Source organism: Manacus vitellinus, unplaced genomic scaffold (assembly GCF_001715985.3).
Source record: "Manacus vitellinus isolate BGI_N305 unplaced genomic scaffold, ASM171598v3 scaffold_4_pilon, whole genome shotgun sequence".
Taxonomy (NCBI): Eukaryota; Metazoa; Chordata; class Aves; order Passeriformes; family Pipridae; genus Manacus; species Manacus vitellinus.
The window spans coordinates 17,139,966-17,157,643 of NW_021940604.1; the positions used below are offsets into that span (position 1 = coordinate 17,139,966).

The following is a 17,678-nucleotide window of genomic DNA, read 5'->3' on the forward strand; positions in this document are numbered from 1 at the left end:
TTTAATAATTAGGTATATTCAGGGTATATAAGTAGTTTGTTCCCTTAACTGTACTTATATATATTGTTAATTAAGAGACAGTGCGATTTTAATGATTGTAACACAATGGGAGAGCATTAATTGTCTTGTTTTCTAAAGGTAGAAGACACGAATCCTGATCATTCTTTTTCTTCAGGTCAACATACTGTTTAGATTTAATCTCTCTTTCCCTTTCTCTTTATTAAAAAGCATTCTGAGTAGCAGAATCTAAAGGTAAAAGAGGACAGAGTCTGTATTGCTAGTGATTATTGGTGATGGCGTTTTGCAACAGGATTGTGTGGGCATGCTTCCACATCATCTGTGATCATTTTTTTGTGAGTTTATATGTTAATAGTAGTTTGTTGGGTTATTAATTTAAAACAATTTATTATTAATAAAATAGAAACATCAGATTCTGTGATCGGATTATGTCACTTACTTTTCTTAACTTCACTGAGGGAAATCCGAAACACTTTTCTTTGGAGTCCTCTAGGCTGTAAGTGATGCTCATGGAAAACATTTTTGTTTAGCTAGGGAAACTTTTACAGTTGGCAGTCACATTACATGTGATTTCTAGGTACACGGGGTAGCTAAAGTGGTGTGGTGCTCTCTTGAAGATCTTTTCATGTGGAAAACATCTTAAGGAATACATCAGTCCCTGAGTTTTCTCACTGGGAGAAACGTGACTGCCCTGAGGTAGTAGCTTCCAGTGCCCCAGACACTGGAGGTGTAACTTCTATATCCAGAAGATCTCATATTTTTTTGAAAACGGTGCTTTGCCTTCAGTGGAACAATTACAAGTCTTGATCCTTTAGCAAGACCAAGTGTAGAGACATCTTCTCTCTGCTCGTTACTGATACCTTTTGTTCAGTCTGCAAAGGCAGCGTGCAAAGGCCGTTTGCATTCCAATGCTGACTAGGTAGCTTTTACCTTCCTTGGGGTTTTTTTGGTAGCCCTTTGCCTTTCTCTTCGTGTTTGGCACTTGATAGTAGTTGCCACTCACTATTTGGATCCATGTTCTTGTTGAAGCTTAGATTGTTACTCAAAGCAGTATAATAGAGAATAAATCAGTTGGTAATGTAGGCTCTGATGTTAAACATTTTGAGGCTGTCTCCCATGATGGCAATACTGGAATTGTTTAATGAATGTTTTGCTTTGGCTTTCACTGTTGGTATATGTACTTATTTAGGAAGAAGGAGATCCTGCTGCTGCAAAGAAGTTCCAGTCCTTGTTTTATTCCATTTAAGTTTTTAATCTTTATTTCTGCAAGAGAAAAGAAAAATCTTACCTTGTCCCACAGCTGAGGGAGAGCTCTCTACAAATGTCGTGCTGTATATTTTGCACTGGCCTTAATCAGCCATACCTATATCTACAGAAGGCAGTAACTGCAAGCCAAAAGAAAACCTTTCACTAAGGACCAATTTAACATTTCAGGATCACATCACAGGAACACCTTGCAGGCAGCATAGACATAAGAATTTCGTGTTTAGTTAGCCATTGCGTGCTTTATGAACACATACATTACAGAGATTGTAGTATAGTTTATTTTGGATGTGCTAGTTTATTTTTTTCCATATGGTAGATGGACTGCTGATTATAGCATGAAATTTTATCTTCTTTTGGTGGACAGTGTACTGGCTGTGAATGAGTTAATTTTTTTAATAGCACTCTACATAGGTGCTGTGTTTTGAATTTGTGACTAAAACAGTATTGATACTACACTGGTGTTTCCACTGACACTGTGCAAGGAACTGCTCAGGACTTACTTTTTTTTCCCACTCCCCAGCAAGTAGGCTAGGGGTCTGCAAGAGGTTGGGAACAAACATGGCTGGGACAGCTGACCTGAGCTGACCAGATGGATGTTCTATGCCATATTATATCCCCCTCAGTAATAAAAACCGGGGGTTTAGGGTTTGAAGGTAACCGTTGCTCAGAGAGTGTCTAGACACTGGTCTGCTTGTGGAAAGTGAGGAGTGAAAGAGCAGCTGGGTGAGTGCTTAGTTGCTGACTGGTGTCAACCCACTGCAGACTTATTCAGGAGCAGTATCTTGCATCTTTCACCTCCAGCTGAGCATTTGCTGATATCCTTGAAGTGAGAACAGAGCATCAGATTGACTTTGGAAAGAACTTATATTATGGAAGTAAGGAAGATTGGTGTATTGGAGTCTAGTGGGAACTGGAGAAAAATAAAATTGGGTTTACCATAATAAAAGTGGTGTTTGAGAGAGACATGATTTGATATTAGGAGAAAAAAAAGACAGCTTGAGAAAATGGGAATTCTTTAAAAGGAACTCACAGAAAAAATACTGAGAAGTTTGATAATAAGCTTTCCTCATAATATGTGTTTGTAGCAACTCGGAGAAAATCATGGGCAGTTTAATTATATTATTTTCAGATGAAAAATTTTAAAAGAGGCAACATAAAAAGTGGCAAGGTTTATATACTAGCTGGTTTATAACCCATGAAGGACTTCTGTTCTGTTGTAATTAAAGGGGTCATTATGATTCCACCTACCAAAACCATGGAGATAGTTGGTTTGTGGAGGTACACAACTACTAGCTAGAATGCCTTTTTTTTAGATTAGGCGTTTCTACAGTGATGTATAAGTTGTGAAATTGTAGTTGATGTAGTAGAATGCAGGGAGCACCTTCCAAGAAAGACATGGATAGGGCAGGAAATGCAGAATTCAGAACAAAATTACTTTTTGCTACCATATATGATATGTATTTTAATATTTTTTAATTTATTTAAAATTACAATTCTATAAAAGACTGCTTCCAGATAGTCTTTTGGTTTATCTGCATTACACTTTGTTCCTGGCAATATGGTATATCTTATTGGTAGTGTTCCCAGAAGTATATAATCAGATTTGAAAGGGAGAGGAAAGATTGTGTGGTACAACTGTAGTGCAACTGTTCTGCTCAGAGTGAGTTCAACTAGAGAGCATGACTCAGGGCTCTGTCCAGTCTGGTTTCGAATACTGCCAAGGCTGGTGATCCTGCAGCATCTCTGGGCAGTTTGTTCCAATATTTCACCATTGTCACAGTATGTTAAAATGGAATTTCCTGTCTTTCAGTTCATGCCCATTGCATCTAGTCCTTTCACTGGCTATCACTGAAAAGTCTGACTCCATTTTCAAACTTTCCTGTCAGATACTTATACACATTGAAAGGATCTCCCCTGAGGATCCTCTTCTCCAGGCTGAGCAGTCACAGCTCTCTCAGCCCCTATGTCAAATGGCTCAAACCCTTTATCATCTTCTTGACCTTTTGCTGGACCGTCTCCATTACATTGATGCTTTTACTGGGGAGCCCAGAACTGGACCCAGCACTCCAAGCTGTAACCTTACATGTACCAACAGGTGCAGGGTCACCTCCCTCACATGACCTTTTGGCAACACTCTTTGTTACACAGCGCAGGATGCCACTGGAGATGTTTTCTAACTGATCAGTCCCAGCCTGTACTGTTGCTTGGGGTCCTTCCGAGATACAAGACCTTGTATGAAAGCCTGTCTTCCAATTTTTAGCAGTATTCAAGTTGAGAATTCTATCTTCTGCATCCAAACAAAATTTTAAAATAAGCTGAAAAAGATATGCTTTGATTTTATTGTATTATATGTGTAAAGGTTTTATACATTTTCATAAGCATGCACTCTGTATAGGTGGAATATTGAGATGAGGAGTCTGATCCAATTCTCAAGTTTCAAATGTAATGAAAAAGAACCAAAAAAGAAAAAACTCCACAGCCATATTCAAGTATGTTTACAAATATACACACAATATGACATTTTTTTTTAGTTGCAAACTTTAGTCTATTCATTTATGACTTTAGAAGGCACAATAATGGAATATTACCTTTAACTAAATATATGTACTTCAGTGATAGCATTTTTAACTGGATTTTTTTGCGTAGGTGAAAATTTCATTTGAATTCCTAAGCAGCAGCTGCTCATGTTAGATGTTGTGTATTTTGCCATTTATCCTACCACTATCCCATCTACCTAGTTTTATTTGCTCATGTTTGGTTGGGTTGGGTTTTTTTTGCTCTGCCTTGTCTACCAGAGGAGATGTTATAAGGCATTCTCAACCACCAGTCTTCTTCCAAGTGGTTTTTAACTGCTGGAAACACATCTTTGCCATTTATTATACTTAAGAAGTTATCTATCTTCATAATGGTTTCAGTGCTATTTTCTGGATTTTTTCCTCTATATAATAATAAAAATTATAGTTGAGCTGTCATTTCTTCTGTGATTTAGAAAAGTACTGGAAACAAATCAATGTCACAAAATAGTTAATGTATAATAAATAAAACCTGAAGAGGACTGAAACTGAGCAGGTCAAGTTGTATTAAAAAACAACAGGAAAAAAAAAAGACATATTTTCATCTTGACTTTATCCTTGGCCACAAGTGTCTGAATTTGCAGGTGTTAAATTATTGAGAGAATGGCTTGTGAATTTTTACTGTTGTTAGGAGAAGCATATTGGAATTACAGGGAAGAAAATAAGCACGGACTAACAGACTACAAATTTAAAATAGTATGTATTTTCCAGTTCATATCAAGTCTTATGTGAATGCAAAATATAACGCTGATCAGACTTAATTTGTTGTGTGTTATGACTGTGATAAAACAGGAAATAAAACAGTAAAAAGAATGTTTAGTCATAGTATTTTTCTTGAACAGGAAGCCCTCAATGAAATTATTCTGTTGTGGTCTTAGAGTGAATAGATTAGTTAAAAAAAATTGCATGATTTGGATTGCTCTGTGTCAGATTTATATGAAAATATTTTGGAGTACTTTCACCATTAAGTTGTCCTGAAGTAAAAGAAAATTGTATATACTATACTGTCATGTGCTCTTGTGATTATTAATTTAATTCACCATTGTTTTACTTTCTCTGGAAAAAAAATGAACACAGAAGATTTGTTGGTTTTGTTACACATTAAATCTTTTATTGCTTTTGAACTGTGTTAAATTGGATTATACAGAGGGGCTTAAAAACCCATTTTCTCAAGGAAAGATTTTTTTTTTTTTTCTGCCTTCCTTCCCCTTCAGACAACCTGATTCTAAGTTGCCTTACCAGCCTATTATTATATAATTTCCTTACGTTTCACATGGAATATCTTACTAAGTCTGCATCACTTTTGTTACTCTGTGATATAAAATCAAAAGCAGACTGAACTGACCAGTGGATATTTTCTCTGGTTGTTCAATGCACACAAAAAATCTGTTGGAAACCATTCCCTGCTTGCTTACGGTCGTGCCACTTGAGTGGCTAAAAAGGATATAAAATAGTGTTCCTGACCTAGTTCTGTCTGGGTGTTTTTCAGATACTTCAGGTTGGTTTTTTTGTTGATTTTTTTCCCCCTCCCTTTCTATTGTGAGATCTCATAAACACGTTCACCTTTGTCTTATTGTGCATTACTGGATTCCTGACTGATGTGCTGTTGTTTCAATGTGTCCTTCTGCAGGTTGTTAAATGTGCTGTGCTGTGAGCTCAATACCCTTTTACTCTTGGAGACTCAGTATAACGTGTCACAAGTTTTACTAACTGCTCAGGAGGAAAATGTCACAGAAACTTCAGAAGGACCAGGGTAAGAACTGACTGATGTAAATGTTATTTTAACTGTCAAACTCTTCTCCTGAGAACAAATACATGGATGCCTTAGTGGCTTCAAACATACAAATGCTTTCACTTAAACTGGCTATTAATGTGCACAGGTTTCCTTGTGCAGGTTTGTCAGCAGTCTTAAATTATGAAAAGATACAATGGTCTTCTCTTTCTCCCATGTCCACACCAAAAATATAAGAAATAAAAAAGCAATTATTTTTCTGCTTTTGATTTGTATTAATCTTAGTTGTTTCTTAAACAAAAAGTGTGCATAACTTGCGTATGTAAATATACCTTCTAATTCTGTATTGTTTTTTAATGTTATGTATTTATTATAAAATTAGAGTATTGCTTTAATGTTTATGAATTAAAGGCATCATCTGTACTTTGGGTTTTTTTGAGAGGGTGGTTTTTTTTTGTTGTTGTGGTTTGGTTTTGGCTTTCTTATTTATTTATAACTTAGTTGACTTTCCAACTTCTGTGACTTTCCATTTGCTGTCTTCTAAGTAAAATTACACAGCACATCCTTTCAAAAGGAAAAGTATATTTTTGGGTCAGAAGTGGACAGTCATTTAGTTACAGACATTTTTTCCTTTCTCACAGCATGCTGAGTGTTAAGAATTTTCCTCTTGCTGTTTGTTGTATGTGACCGTTACAGAATATAAATCAATCAGTATAGGTGAAGTCTCCACAGATATAGATCATAGTTATTTACCATTTGAGGATGAAACCTACTATTTCTGTACTGAGGCAAAAGTTTTATTAAGAACCCTGGTGTATAAAAACTGGATATTATAGCTTTTAAAAAATTTGTGTCTTGACCTACACAATGACTTCAGACAGCAAGATGGCTGTCTTTTAAGTTGTGAATAACTCTACATATTTGCGACAGCAGAAGTATATTGGTAGGCCAAATAAGGAACAAATTTCGATGGTCCATTAACTATCTTTACTCTAATTACTGAACACGTGGACATAACAAAGCTTGTAAATTTTCTAATCTTATGTGTCCAGTAATTGCTCAAATGTTTCTAATCAGTAATACGTAGCGAATACAAAGTTAGAATAATGCTCAGAGACAAAATACTTCATGTTTCTGTTTATTTCCTTATGTCTGTGTGTATTCCTGGTTGCCTTTAAGTCCAGTGTCTTTCTCAAAGTATTCTTTCATATAAAAGTTTTTGAATTAAATAGTCAGTAAATCAAATTCTAATTTTTGGAGTTTTTTATGTTTCTCTTAGTTTTGTTTGTTTTTTTTTTCCACAGAGTTTTTATAATTGATGGTCTGTCAGTGGAGAGAAACCACATTCTTGTAAGGATAAATCTGATTGGAGGACCACAGGAAAGGATTTTGCCTTTGAGAGCACTAGATAAGGTTAGAACCTAAAGTTTAGCAGTTTCTCTTTACTTAACTCCTGACTTCATTGATTGAACATTTTTGCTGATAATTCAGCATGTGAAAAACTACTTAAATTAAGAAATACTAGACCACCTTTAGCTTTATAAAGTGCTAACGTTTAAAGAAGTGATATACTGAAAAAATTGTTCCCACTATCTGGGGATTGGCATGTACCTAGGACATACTGCATTCAGATGACAAGCGTATTTTGCTCCATTTTGATGTTACTTTTAAGCAAATACAGCTTATATTTTTTTTGCTTTCATATTTCTGTGGATTTTTTTATTAGCTTTCCATTTGTCTTCCTTTTATTTTATATTTTTTTGATGCTTGGGTTTTCATATGCAGTATACGTGGAGCTTTCATCAATGCTCTAACTTGGAGTGTTTGTTAAGCAACACCTTTAAGTGTTCTAGTTCTCACTGGCTGTCAGTCTCATAAAGATGAAATGAAAATTACTATCAGCACAACCAAGACACCTAGATCAGTGTATGAAATTGGAAATACAGTTTTGTGTTTTGTGGGTTTTTTTAAAATTTTTATAAAACTTGCAATTTCCTCTGTGTTTGAAATAAAAGCTGTAAAATCAAAACTGTCATTGGTATATATCATAAAAAACTCTGGCTCAAATACTTTTTGGATTTTGTATCTTTTCTTTAAGTTATGACACATCTCGTTGCAAATTGTAATATCAAGTGTCATTTTGATGCATAGGTAGTAATTCTGGGAACTGCACCTTTGTGTGTTAAGTGCACAAAAGCTATCAATTCTTTTCCTAAATTAATTTTTGGTCCTGTTTCTAGGGCAGTGATCCATATCCTTGGCCAATGTTTTCATCGTTCCCTTTGCCAAAGTGCTATCTTGCAGGAATTCCTAGGAAAGCTGAATTCAGACAAGGTACATACAAAGCATGTAAGCAGTGTAGATGTCACACAAGCATCTTGGTCAATTTTAAAATTTCCTTTTCCTTCCTCCTTGCCCCTCCACTCCCCCCTCACATCCCATGGATTATGATCTATTTAAGTACTTAAGTATATTTTATTGCTGGCTGCATTTCGAGCTAAATAAATTGGTTTGGTTTTGCTTGTCTGGTTTTGTGCAACTGTCAGTCTGCAAAGCTCTGTTTAGTAATCTAGTTCTTATGCAAACGTCAAGATTAACCTTTTGGCTAGTGTCAGGTGGGTGACTCATAAGGTACATTTGTATCATCCCTCTAGTAACTGAAGCAAGACAGTATGGTTAAGCTACAGATTTTTTTTACACTGTTTTCTTGATTCACTTCCCCATGTTTACAAAGCTTGGTGGTGTGTGAAATAGACAGCTTTTAGGATAGTTGGTTTCCACATTGAACATCAATTTGGAATGTGAGCAGACTGAAGAATCCTTTGAAGAAGTGACTAGTCACAGCAGTTTAATTCACACAGAGAAACCTGTTTAAGGTTTTAGTTTGCATAGACAATGCAAAAGAATCTGATGAATAGTTTAGTAAATAAATAATTCATTATATTTGTTCATGTTTACTATATCCTTGAGATGCACTTATTGGAGATTATTTGCTAATTTCCTTAGCAGAGACAGATTTTCAGAAGTGGTAGAAATTCTATATTAACTGTAGAAGACAAAACAGTCTGTTTGTAAATCTCTAGGAAAAAATAACTTGAGAAGGTGATTCCCTGCTCCCACAAGAGGAAAGGCTATGTAATTATAAAAGAAGGGAGTTTTCTATATCTTTTCTAGGCTTCCCAAGGCAATATGCATAAGACAACGATCAGATAAAAAGTGGGTGCCCAGTTGTTTTAAATATGTCTTCAGGGAGGCAGTAGTATCTCTCTTGGGTTGGAAAAGCATATCGTATTGTATCCCTCAGAACTTCTCTGTTCTCTTGTTCAGAGGAATTCTCTTGCTCATCATTACATAGTGGCATAGTGGAATAACGATTACAATTGTCCTTTTTGCAGATTCAACCAGCTAGGAAAACTTGGGTAAAACTTTGATTAACAGTAAGTTTGCTGAAATAAAGTTTCAAGGGTTTGCAAATGAATTTGATGAATAATTGAAATAATGGTATCAAAGAAGTATTTCAATTTGAAGTGGCATTTTTGGTATTAACAGTATCTTAAGTAAAAGATTATATAACTGCAAAATGAACAGAACATTTGGTTTCAGAGTCAAAATATTTTGTGTTTGTCATTTGAAAAAAGGAAAACAAACATTGAAAGTGTTCTGTTTCAGTACTCCAAAATCACGAAACTGTGAACATATGATTTGCCAGACTGAAGCTTTCGGTATGCGTAAGTTATTTTGAAAGAAAGTGTTGGAATAAATAGACCTAAAATGAAAAGAATAAAATTCATAAATCACTATTCCACTGCTTGGGAAAACAGACATCAAGAGCAAGAGTAGAAAATGGAGAATATCTGAACTGTATTCTTCAGCACTACAATATGGCAGTGATAGAAGTGCTCTTTCACAAGAGAGGTTAAAAATATGATTATGATAAAGATGTGTATGTTACTTTTATACAAGATAGAAGAGCGCCTTTACACAACTTCTTTGGGGTTTTCAGTATTCAGAATTCATATTGTGTGTTACTTGCACAGCTTACTCAGAGGTTTAAAAACAGGTTAGAAAAACACTTGTTAAATTTTAATTCTGCCTCAGTGCAAGGAGATGGACAGGATTCACACGGACTTACGCAAGAATTCTGCAGCCATGAAAAAACACTTGTACATCATATGAGGAGGAATGCCTGACTGCTTCTTCGTATCTGTCATCAAGGATGGAAAGCCAGCACAATGTTTCTGCGGTTCCCTGAACCTGTCTGTGTTCAGATTTAATGCTGCAGTGTTCCATTATGTAACCTGTGTGATATCATTCCTGTCCTCTTTTTTGGGCTTTTCTAGGACGTGAATAATTAAGTGTACTAGATTCTTATTACTATTAAAGAATATAAAGGGTTTTTTTGGCTGAAAAAGCTGTAACTGTAGGTTTTATTCTGTCTGTCCTGACCTCTTACTTGCCTCCTCTCTTATTGCCCATGTGACAAGGACACCTAAAGAGAAGCTTACCTTTTCTTTCTGCTTTGAAAATACGTCCTGTATCCATCATACAGTTGTGATATCAGGTGTAAAAACATAACCTGAGTTGATATTTTTTTAATGTATCTATAGAATAGATATTGGAAATGGCCAGGGGAGAGTTAAAAAAATAATAATAAAGTTTACAGATGTAATATAACACCGCTGATACTGCTGGTTTTGACCCTCCTTTTAGATAGAGTTGAAGGACAGGTGCAAACAGAACCTTTGTTTCCCAGAAGTGTCTCAACTAATGGAAGGTGTCTTTCTGAGTGTAAGCTGAAATTGCTTACTGAATATTTTGGAACTAGTGAGCTGAATTGAGGTCAGGGAACAGGAAGCTTCATTTCCACAGCTCTAGACCTCATGTAGCCTGTGACTGTGTCTAGTATAACACAAGCCATGGAAACCACTTTCACTCTTATGCTGAAAGTAATGTAAAAGGGGTTGATACTAAAAAGGACTTATTCACACTGAGTTTTCAGTAAAGAAAACCTAAGAAATGGGTGGATTTTTTTATTCTCTCTCTAAATTCTTTTGAAGGGGGATCAGAATGGGCTGCCCAAGGTGGTGGTAGAGTCATCATCCCTGGAGGTATTTAAGAATAGACTGGATGTGGCACTTACTACCGCGGTCTGGTTGACAGGGGGATGCTAGGTCAAAGGTTAGACTCAATCTAAGAGGTTTTTTCCAATCTAGTTGATTCTGTGATTCTATGACAGTGGTAAACGTGTAACATTGGCACCTTTTTGGGTGTTCAGTTTGGGGTGGAAAGGGAGGAGAACTAATGAGCTGTAAGAAAAAGCAGAGCAGTGCTAACTCACATTATTCTGATAGAACATGTGTTTCCCAGCACGAAGGCCTGAAGGCTGAAACTAAGAGAACACTTCTTTAACACTCTTGCTATTACTCTGTGCAATTGTAGTGCTCAGAGACTCTAGCAAGTGGATATTTGGACTCATTGCGTCAAAAATTAATTTATTGTAATTTATGTTGGTAAAATTAGTATTGGAGTAATTCCTTCATTTCATGATGACACTTTGAGTAAGTAGACTCACCCCAAAAGTATATTTGTACTTGGGAAAAATCTGTAGTGCTTCACTGTTTACAACCATCTGCACTGGTTTTGCAGATGTTAGGTATTTGTCCATGTGGTATATGTGTCTGTCGGGAAGGATTTATAGAAAAATAAACTTGCTTGGTTGTGTATTAATATGCACAAATTCTTTCAGCCAGTACTCAGAGCTTGAAAAGTATTGGTTAGCAGTATATTAATGATGCACTTCTGTCTAAGATAATTTATAGTGAAGCTTCAAATGATTTATGTGAATCATTATTTACGTGTGGAAATTAATTATGCCATTTCCACTTGTTTACACTGCAGCAAGACACCTGTTGCTTTTCTTTTGTTTTAATTGTTCAATTATTATTTCATTAAGATAATTTGAGGAAGAACTATCAAGTGGTTTTCAAAGAATGATAGTTCTTTATCATTCAGGAAACAACTATGAAAAAGTTATTTTTTTTACTTGTAATTTTAACTATAGTGTAGATTTTTAAAAGTTGAACTCTTTAGAACTCTATTAAACTGTAATATTCACTGTCCTATTTGCCCACACGATGTTTTCCTTTTCTACTTCTAGCTCTGCAGTTATGACAGTTGGTAATGAGTGTGGCTGAAGAAGTGTCCATAAATGTTCTGCATTGATGCATTCACTTCTTGGCATTTCCCTAAACTTAGGTATCCCACCATACATTAATCTTACTTCCTTCTGGACTCGTACAGTCCAGAATTGCTGCCGAAAATCTTTGGTAATGTTCTTAAAGTATTTTGATAATTTATCTCAACCACTGTTCTCTGAGTTCTTTACTTTGTACTTCTAACTTAAATGGGAACATGCTGCCGTGTTTCTGTGTTGGTTTTTTTGGGGGGCTTTTTTGTTTTTTTTTGTTTGTTTTGGTTTGTTTGTTTTTGTTTTGGGTGTTGTTTTGGGTTTTGTTTTTAAATCTGATCTCAGCACTGTTTTTTTAATACCTGTTTGAAACTAGCAGTTGCTTCTTAATTTTTATTCTAAATTTTCTCTGTCAAAGAATCAACTCTATTAGCTTTCCTGTTATCCCTTGTAATTTCACATAAACGTCTTTATCACCTGCACTTCTTTGACTTGTCCTCCTTTTTATATTTCTCTCAATATTCATGTATGAGACTCTTGTCTTTTGCTTTTAAGTCCACTAAGTTAATGAAAGATAAAAGAGCAGTGAGTAAACAGGTCTATGAGAACTGTACCTGGGGCTTCCTAAATTATATATCCTTATATGGATTTGTTTTCATGTAGTAGTCAAATACAATATCGTCAGGTTATTCATTATCTCTCAATTTAGATTTTGAATAAGAGACACATGGATTTAGAGATCTTAGTTTCTTTGTCACAGAAAAGCACTTCTGTCGCAATGCATAATCAGATGAGAAAGGGCTTGTTGCATTTCTTATGTTTTCTAAAACATTGATGAATTTTCCTAGGTCTTACTTGCTTTAGACACAAAAGCTAGCTGAAGAATCATTTGAAGAATTATAAAGCAACATCTTTCAGGGAAGGAGGTCAATTTAAACTTGCAGTTATGGTGTGGTGGCTCAGATTTCATACATGTAGGTAACTGTAGATTATTTATAGTGCAGTTTCATAGCTTCATAAACTGGTAAATGTGATGGTTTTTTTTTTTTCACATGACTACACAGAGCAACCAATGCTAGCACAAAGCAAGGGATGGGATGGCAAAATATAACCGCATATGAGGAAGAAAGCAGAAGTGCAGCAGATTAATTAAATTTACATTAGTTTCTTTTCACTCATGGTATATTTAAAAGCTCACTAGCATCAGTAGAGGAAGGTCTTACTCCTTTTCTTCCTCACTTTTTCTTTCTATTGACTTTTTTTCCTTTCCTTCTGCTGTTCCCTCACCTTCTGTCCTTTACCCCATTCAGCAGTTCTGATATTTCTTCCAGAAAAAAAAAAAGTAAAGTCATTAATTTAGGATAACTAGTGAACTCATTTAATGACATACCAGAAAAGAGAATAAAGAAAAGCAAAACTTCTTTTTTTTTGGCATTGCTGTGTGCTTAGAACACCTCTAGTGGTAGTGTGAAAGCCCACGCTCAGTAACAAGTAGTACGGGTAGCCCAGGACTGTGTGTTGTTTGAGTTCCAGCTCTGTGATAATACTGTTGGACAAGTTATAGTTGCATTCTAAATTGCGAAAGTGAGCTGGTGTTTATTTGCTATCGTGAGGTTTTTCGAAGCAATTTTCATTCAAAAAACCTCCCAAGATTTTCTCTCTTTTTTTTTTTTCTTTTTCTTTCTTTCCTTTGTACTGTGATGACCTACTGGCAGAAGTGGTAGTCCACATTTAATGACAAGTTAGGGGAGCAAGTGGTTTACCTGGAAGAAAATGAGAAGCAGCAAGTTTCCACAATATAATGCCAGTTACAGAATGTAATGGATGTATTAAATACATGACCACTACATGGTTGCATGGATCTTAAGTTTGTTTCTCTGTCATTTGAGTTTGAACATTCTTGTGTTCTCTCTGAGGATCCTAAGTCTTGCATCCTCCTTGACTGAGAGAGAGGAAGTCCACTGGTTATATAAAAATGATTTCCTATTTTCAGTAGGTTGCTTACCACTCACTGTTCTAATGACAGGCAGAACACATCTGTCAATGCAGATAACCTATCTGCATTGGTTATCTTCCAAGTTGCTTAAGATCCTTTTGTATTAAATATTACCTTCCCTGCCTTGAGGAACCTCAAGGCAAGTACAGTGGTCCATGGTATTTAGCAAAAGTTCAGAAAATACTGTTAATCCTGCAACTTTTGTTTCCTTATCCTGTTGTTGGAGCATAAATGAACATTGTAGAAGGTTACATGTTTAAACAGTACAATTTTGGATTCATTGACCCTGCTGGATAGTAGCAAGTGCACATTTCAGCAATCACAAAGATTTAAGCTTGTAAAACCTATAGGAGAGGAAGAATATTAGAGACACAAACTGTGCAAAGAAAAATCTAGGGATCATACCAAGAAGCCAGGAGGAGGCAGCAGAGATGCCATGAGCTTGAAATCCTGCTTTCTTGAGAGGATACTTTTTAGTAGTTTTATTTCCTTCAGAGGATTCAAAGTTTCACCCTTGTCTCTGGTGAGTTAACTGATTAAATCTTAGCTTGTAGTTTCTGGTCCTTGTCTGCCAAACTGATTTAATGCAATCCATTAGGAAGTAAAATAACTATTTGACTTGTACAGAGGAGTGTTGCTTTGCAGTTGTAAGATTTTCTTCAATATCCACCTGTTACAGAAGTAACAGAAAAGGGCGGAAAAAGAACTAGAAATCCTACTGACAATACTGTAAGAGTTAAATTCTTTTTCACATTAAATTTTGATAAATAGGCTGTTCTAAGCGTCAGTGCATGTTATTTGGAAAGAGACTGAGGACTAGTTATTTGAGGATAACAGAGACATTTCAGGTTAATTAATTTGGAATCGTTATTAATTATAATAATTACTATAATAAACTTATTTTGAAATGTTATGTATTGTATAATAATTTTCAATAACAGGGATACAATTTACTAATTATAAATCATTAGGGTCTTAGATGAGCTTAAAATAAATTATATGCAAAATTAGAATTCTATTGAAAATATTCCAGTAATTTTTAAAGAATAAGATAGTTTGAAAATAGTTTTTCGAAACTGAAATGCTACAAAGAAGAAAGTAACAGCAAATATTTTAAATAGCCATAGACTGGCTCAAACAATTGTTACGTTTCATGACAGAATTCATTTCTGTAGTGCCCAAAATGTAGAAACAAAGAACAAAGAAGAACTTGCAAGGTCTGAAGAACCTTCATTCCTTAGTTAGTAGTAGTGTCGGCTACAATCCTTTCATAATGATGGGAACTGCATGGTCCCACAGCAGAGGGAGTGTGTACAACTGGAGCAAGTGCATGTGGATTTACCTTCTCACAGATACTATCTTTTTATTTTTCCCCTCAAGTTGACCAGAAAGTATTTCATAGCAGTGTCAAGTACTCTGGGAACCAAGCTGCCTAACTAGAGGCAGTCTAATTGACTGTTTCCATTTGGTAGGATTTTGATCAGTTTTATCTTGCATAAAATTACTTTATAAAATTACTTGGCATTTGAACTTGAAATTTGGTCTGGCTTCAGAAAAACAATTTAAAAAGTCAACCGTTCCCAAAATATTAAAATTTTTAAGCAAATGTTGCTTATGGTAAGAAATTATGTCCTCTTTGATTTCCCAAAGCATATGTATACATTATTTTAATTGCTATCTTGCATATAATTTTCAGTGCTCAGCGTCATCACACTTAATGGTAGCTTGCTAGTGTTCGTTGTTCAGTGTGAATTCCAAGATAGACATTTTGGTTACATAAGATTTTTTATTTAAAGAAAGAATTCTTAAGGCTTTAAGTACAGACATCATACTGTTGAAAGCCAACTTAATATTGTCTTGTATGATTACACATGGTAGTTCTGCATTTGTCACTATGGTTCTGTTTTCAAACTTCTGTGAGCATCAGCTCTTTGTGAAATTGAGTTCCAGAGACTGAGATTTTATTCTAGAAAATTGGTAAAGTATGTGTAATTTGCTCCAACTCAGTAGAACATAGAAGCGAAAAAAATCACTTCTAGCCAAGAGAGAATAGAACATACTTTCCTTTTGTCATGGCATCAATGACAATTTTAACTTTGAAGTCATGTCTCCCTATTGTAAAGAGGTAATGTGTCTTTAGTAGCAAGGTAAGAGTAACACTAAGGAGCAATCTTTTAAATTCTTTCTTTTCATTAAAAATAAATATTTCATTAAAATCTTTTTCATAAACTGTCTCACAAATTTCTTTAATAATCAAGCTGAACATGTAATGAAAAACATTATATTTGTGCCTCATATATAACAATTATACCAAAGACTGGGTTTTAATAATGCTCAGGGAAAAAAGTCAACCATTCAGAAGTTAAAAAGAATGCTTAAATTGTATTGTTTCAACCTCTGACAGGACCAGCAAAAAACCTGTGGCTCTGGGCTGGAGCATGTTGGGTACACCTAGATTCTTCAGAAAACTTAATTAAAATTTCTGAGTTTCTCTAAAAGTTAACACAAAACTTGCAAGGGGACATTTCAGCAACAGCAGAAGTATACTTTTAGTCTAATGTTTTGTCCCAAATTTAAGTCCTTATACTAATGTTGAGAAACACTGGAGATTATCAGCAAAGCCATTGCAAGAATTCTCATAACACAAGGAGCCCAATATATTTTTGGCAAATTTACTTGATAGGTGTCCTAGCAGCCTGAAGGCATACACATCCAAAGCAGCAGCATCTGAGGGAAACCTTCTTACAGAAAGAAGCAGAAATTTTCTGTGGAACACTGTTGTGTTGCTATCTTATCATGCTTCATTTCATGTTCTAAAAACTGTGCTGCCATCTCACTAGGGAATGCGGGGCTAGAGAGTAGTGCCATAGAAAAGGACCTGAGGGTCCTGGTCAACAGCAAGTTGAATATGAATCGGCAGTACCCTGGCAGGCAGGAGGGCCAACCCTGAGGGGCATCAGGCAAAGCATCGCCAGCCAGTCAAGAGAGGGGATTGTCCCTCTCTGCACTGGGGTGACCTCACCTTGAATATTGCGTGCAGTTTGGGCATCACAATATAAGAAAGATACTAAGCTATTAGTGTCCAAAGGAGGGCAATGAAGATGGTGAAGGGCCTTGAGGAGCAGCTGAGGTCACTTGGTCTGTTCAGCCTGGAGAAGATGAGACTGAGACTTCCTTGTGAGGAGAAGAGGGGGGTCAGGCACTGATCTCTTCTCTGTGGTGACCAGCAACAGGACCCAAGGGAATGGCCTGAAGTTGTGTCGGGGAGGTTTAGTTTGGATATTAGAAAGAGGTTGTTCACCCAGAGGGTGGTTGGGCACTAGAACAGGCTCCCCAGGGAAGTGGTCACAGCAACAGGCCTGCCAGAGTTCAAGAAGTGTTTGGACACTGCTCTCAGACATATGGTGTGACTCTTGGGGTGTCCTGTGCAGGGCCAGGAGTTGGACTCAATGATCCTTGTCGGTCCAACTCAGTATATTCTATGATTTTGTAATAGGGAAAGCAAAAGCCACCCACACAAGCAAAGCAAAGCAAGAAATTAATTCCCTGATTCCCACGGGCAGGCACGTCTTTAGCCATCTCCAGGAGAGCAGGGCCCTATAACATGTAACAGCTACTTGGGAAGACAAATGCAATCGCAGAATCAATTAGGTTGGAAAAGATCTCAGAGATCATCCAGTCCAACCTTTGACTTAATACCACCATATCAACTATAATCATGTCAACATCACTCCTTTCCTTTTTCTTCCCCCCACTTCATATACTGATGGTGTCATATCATGTGAAATATCCCTTTGTCCAGCTGTCCCAGCTGTGTCTCCTCCCAGTTTCCAATGCACCCTCAGCCTCCTTGCCAGCATGGCATTATGAAAGCAGAAGAGTCATTGACTCTGTCTAAGCACTGCT

At 36.1% G+C, this 17,678-nt stretch overlaps 1 protein-coding gene across 1 annotated transcript in view; it reads left to right on the top strand.

The window, feature by feature from the left end:
* TBC1D32 (TBC1 domain family member 32) overlaps positions 1–17,678 on the top strand; it is a 79,958-nt gene that overhangs the window by 37,712 nt on the left and 24,568 nt on the right. Inside the window, exons 24-26 of the mRNA XM_018078247.2 lie at positions 5,488–5,610; positions 6,894–7,002; positions 7,830–7,923. Of these exons, the coding sequence (XP_017933736.2) occupies positions 5,488–5,610; positions 6,894–7,002; positions 7,830–7,923 (326 nt within the window). The remainder of the gene's footprint in view (positions 1–5,487; positions 5,611–6,893; positions 7,003–7,829; positions 7,924–17,678) is intronic.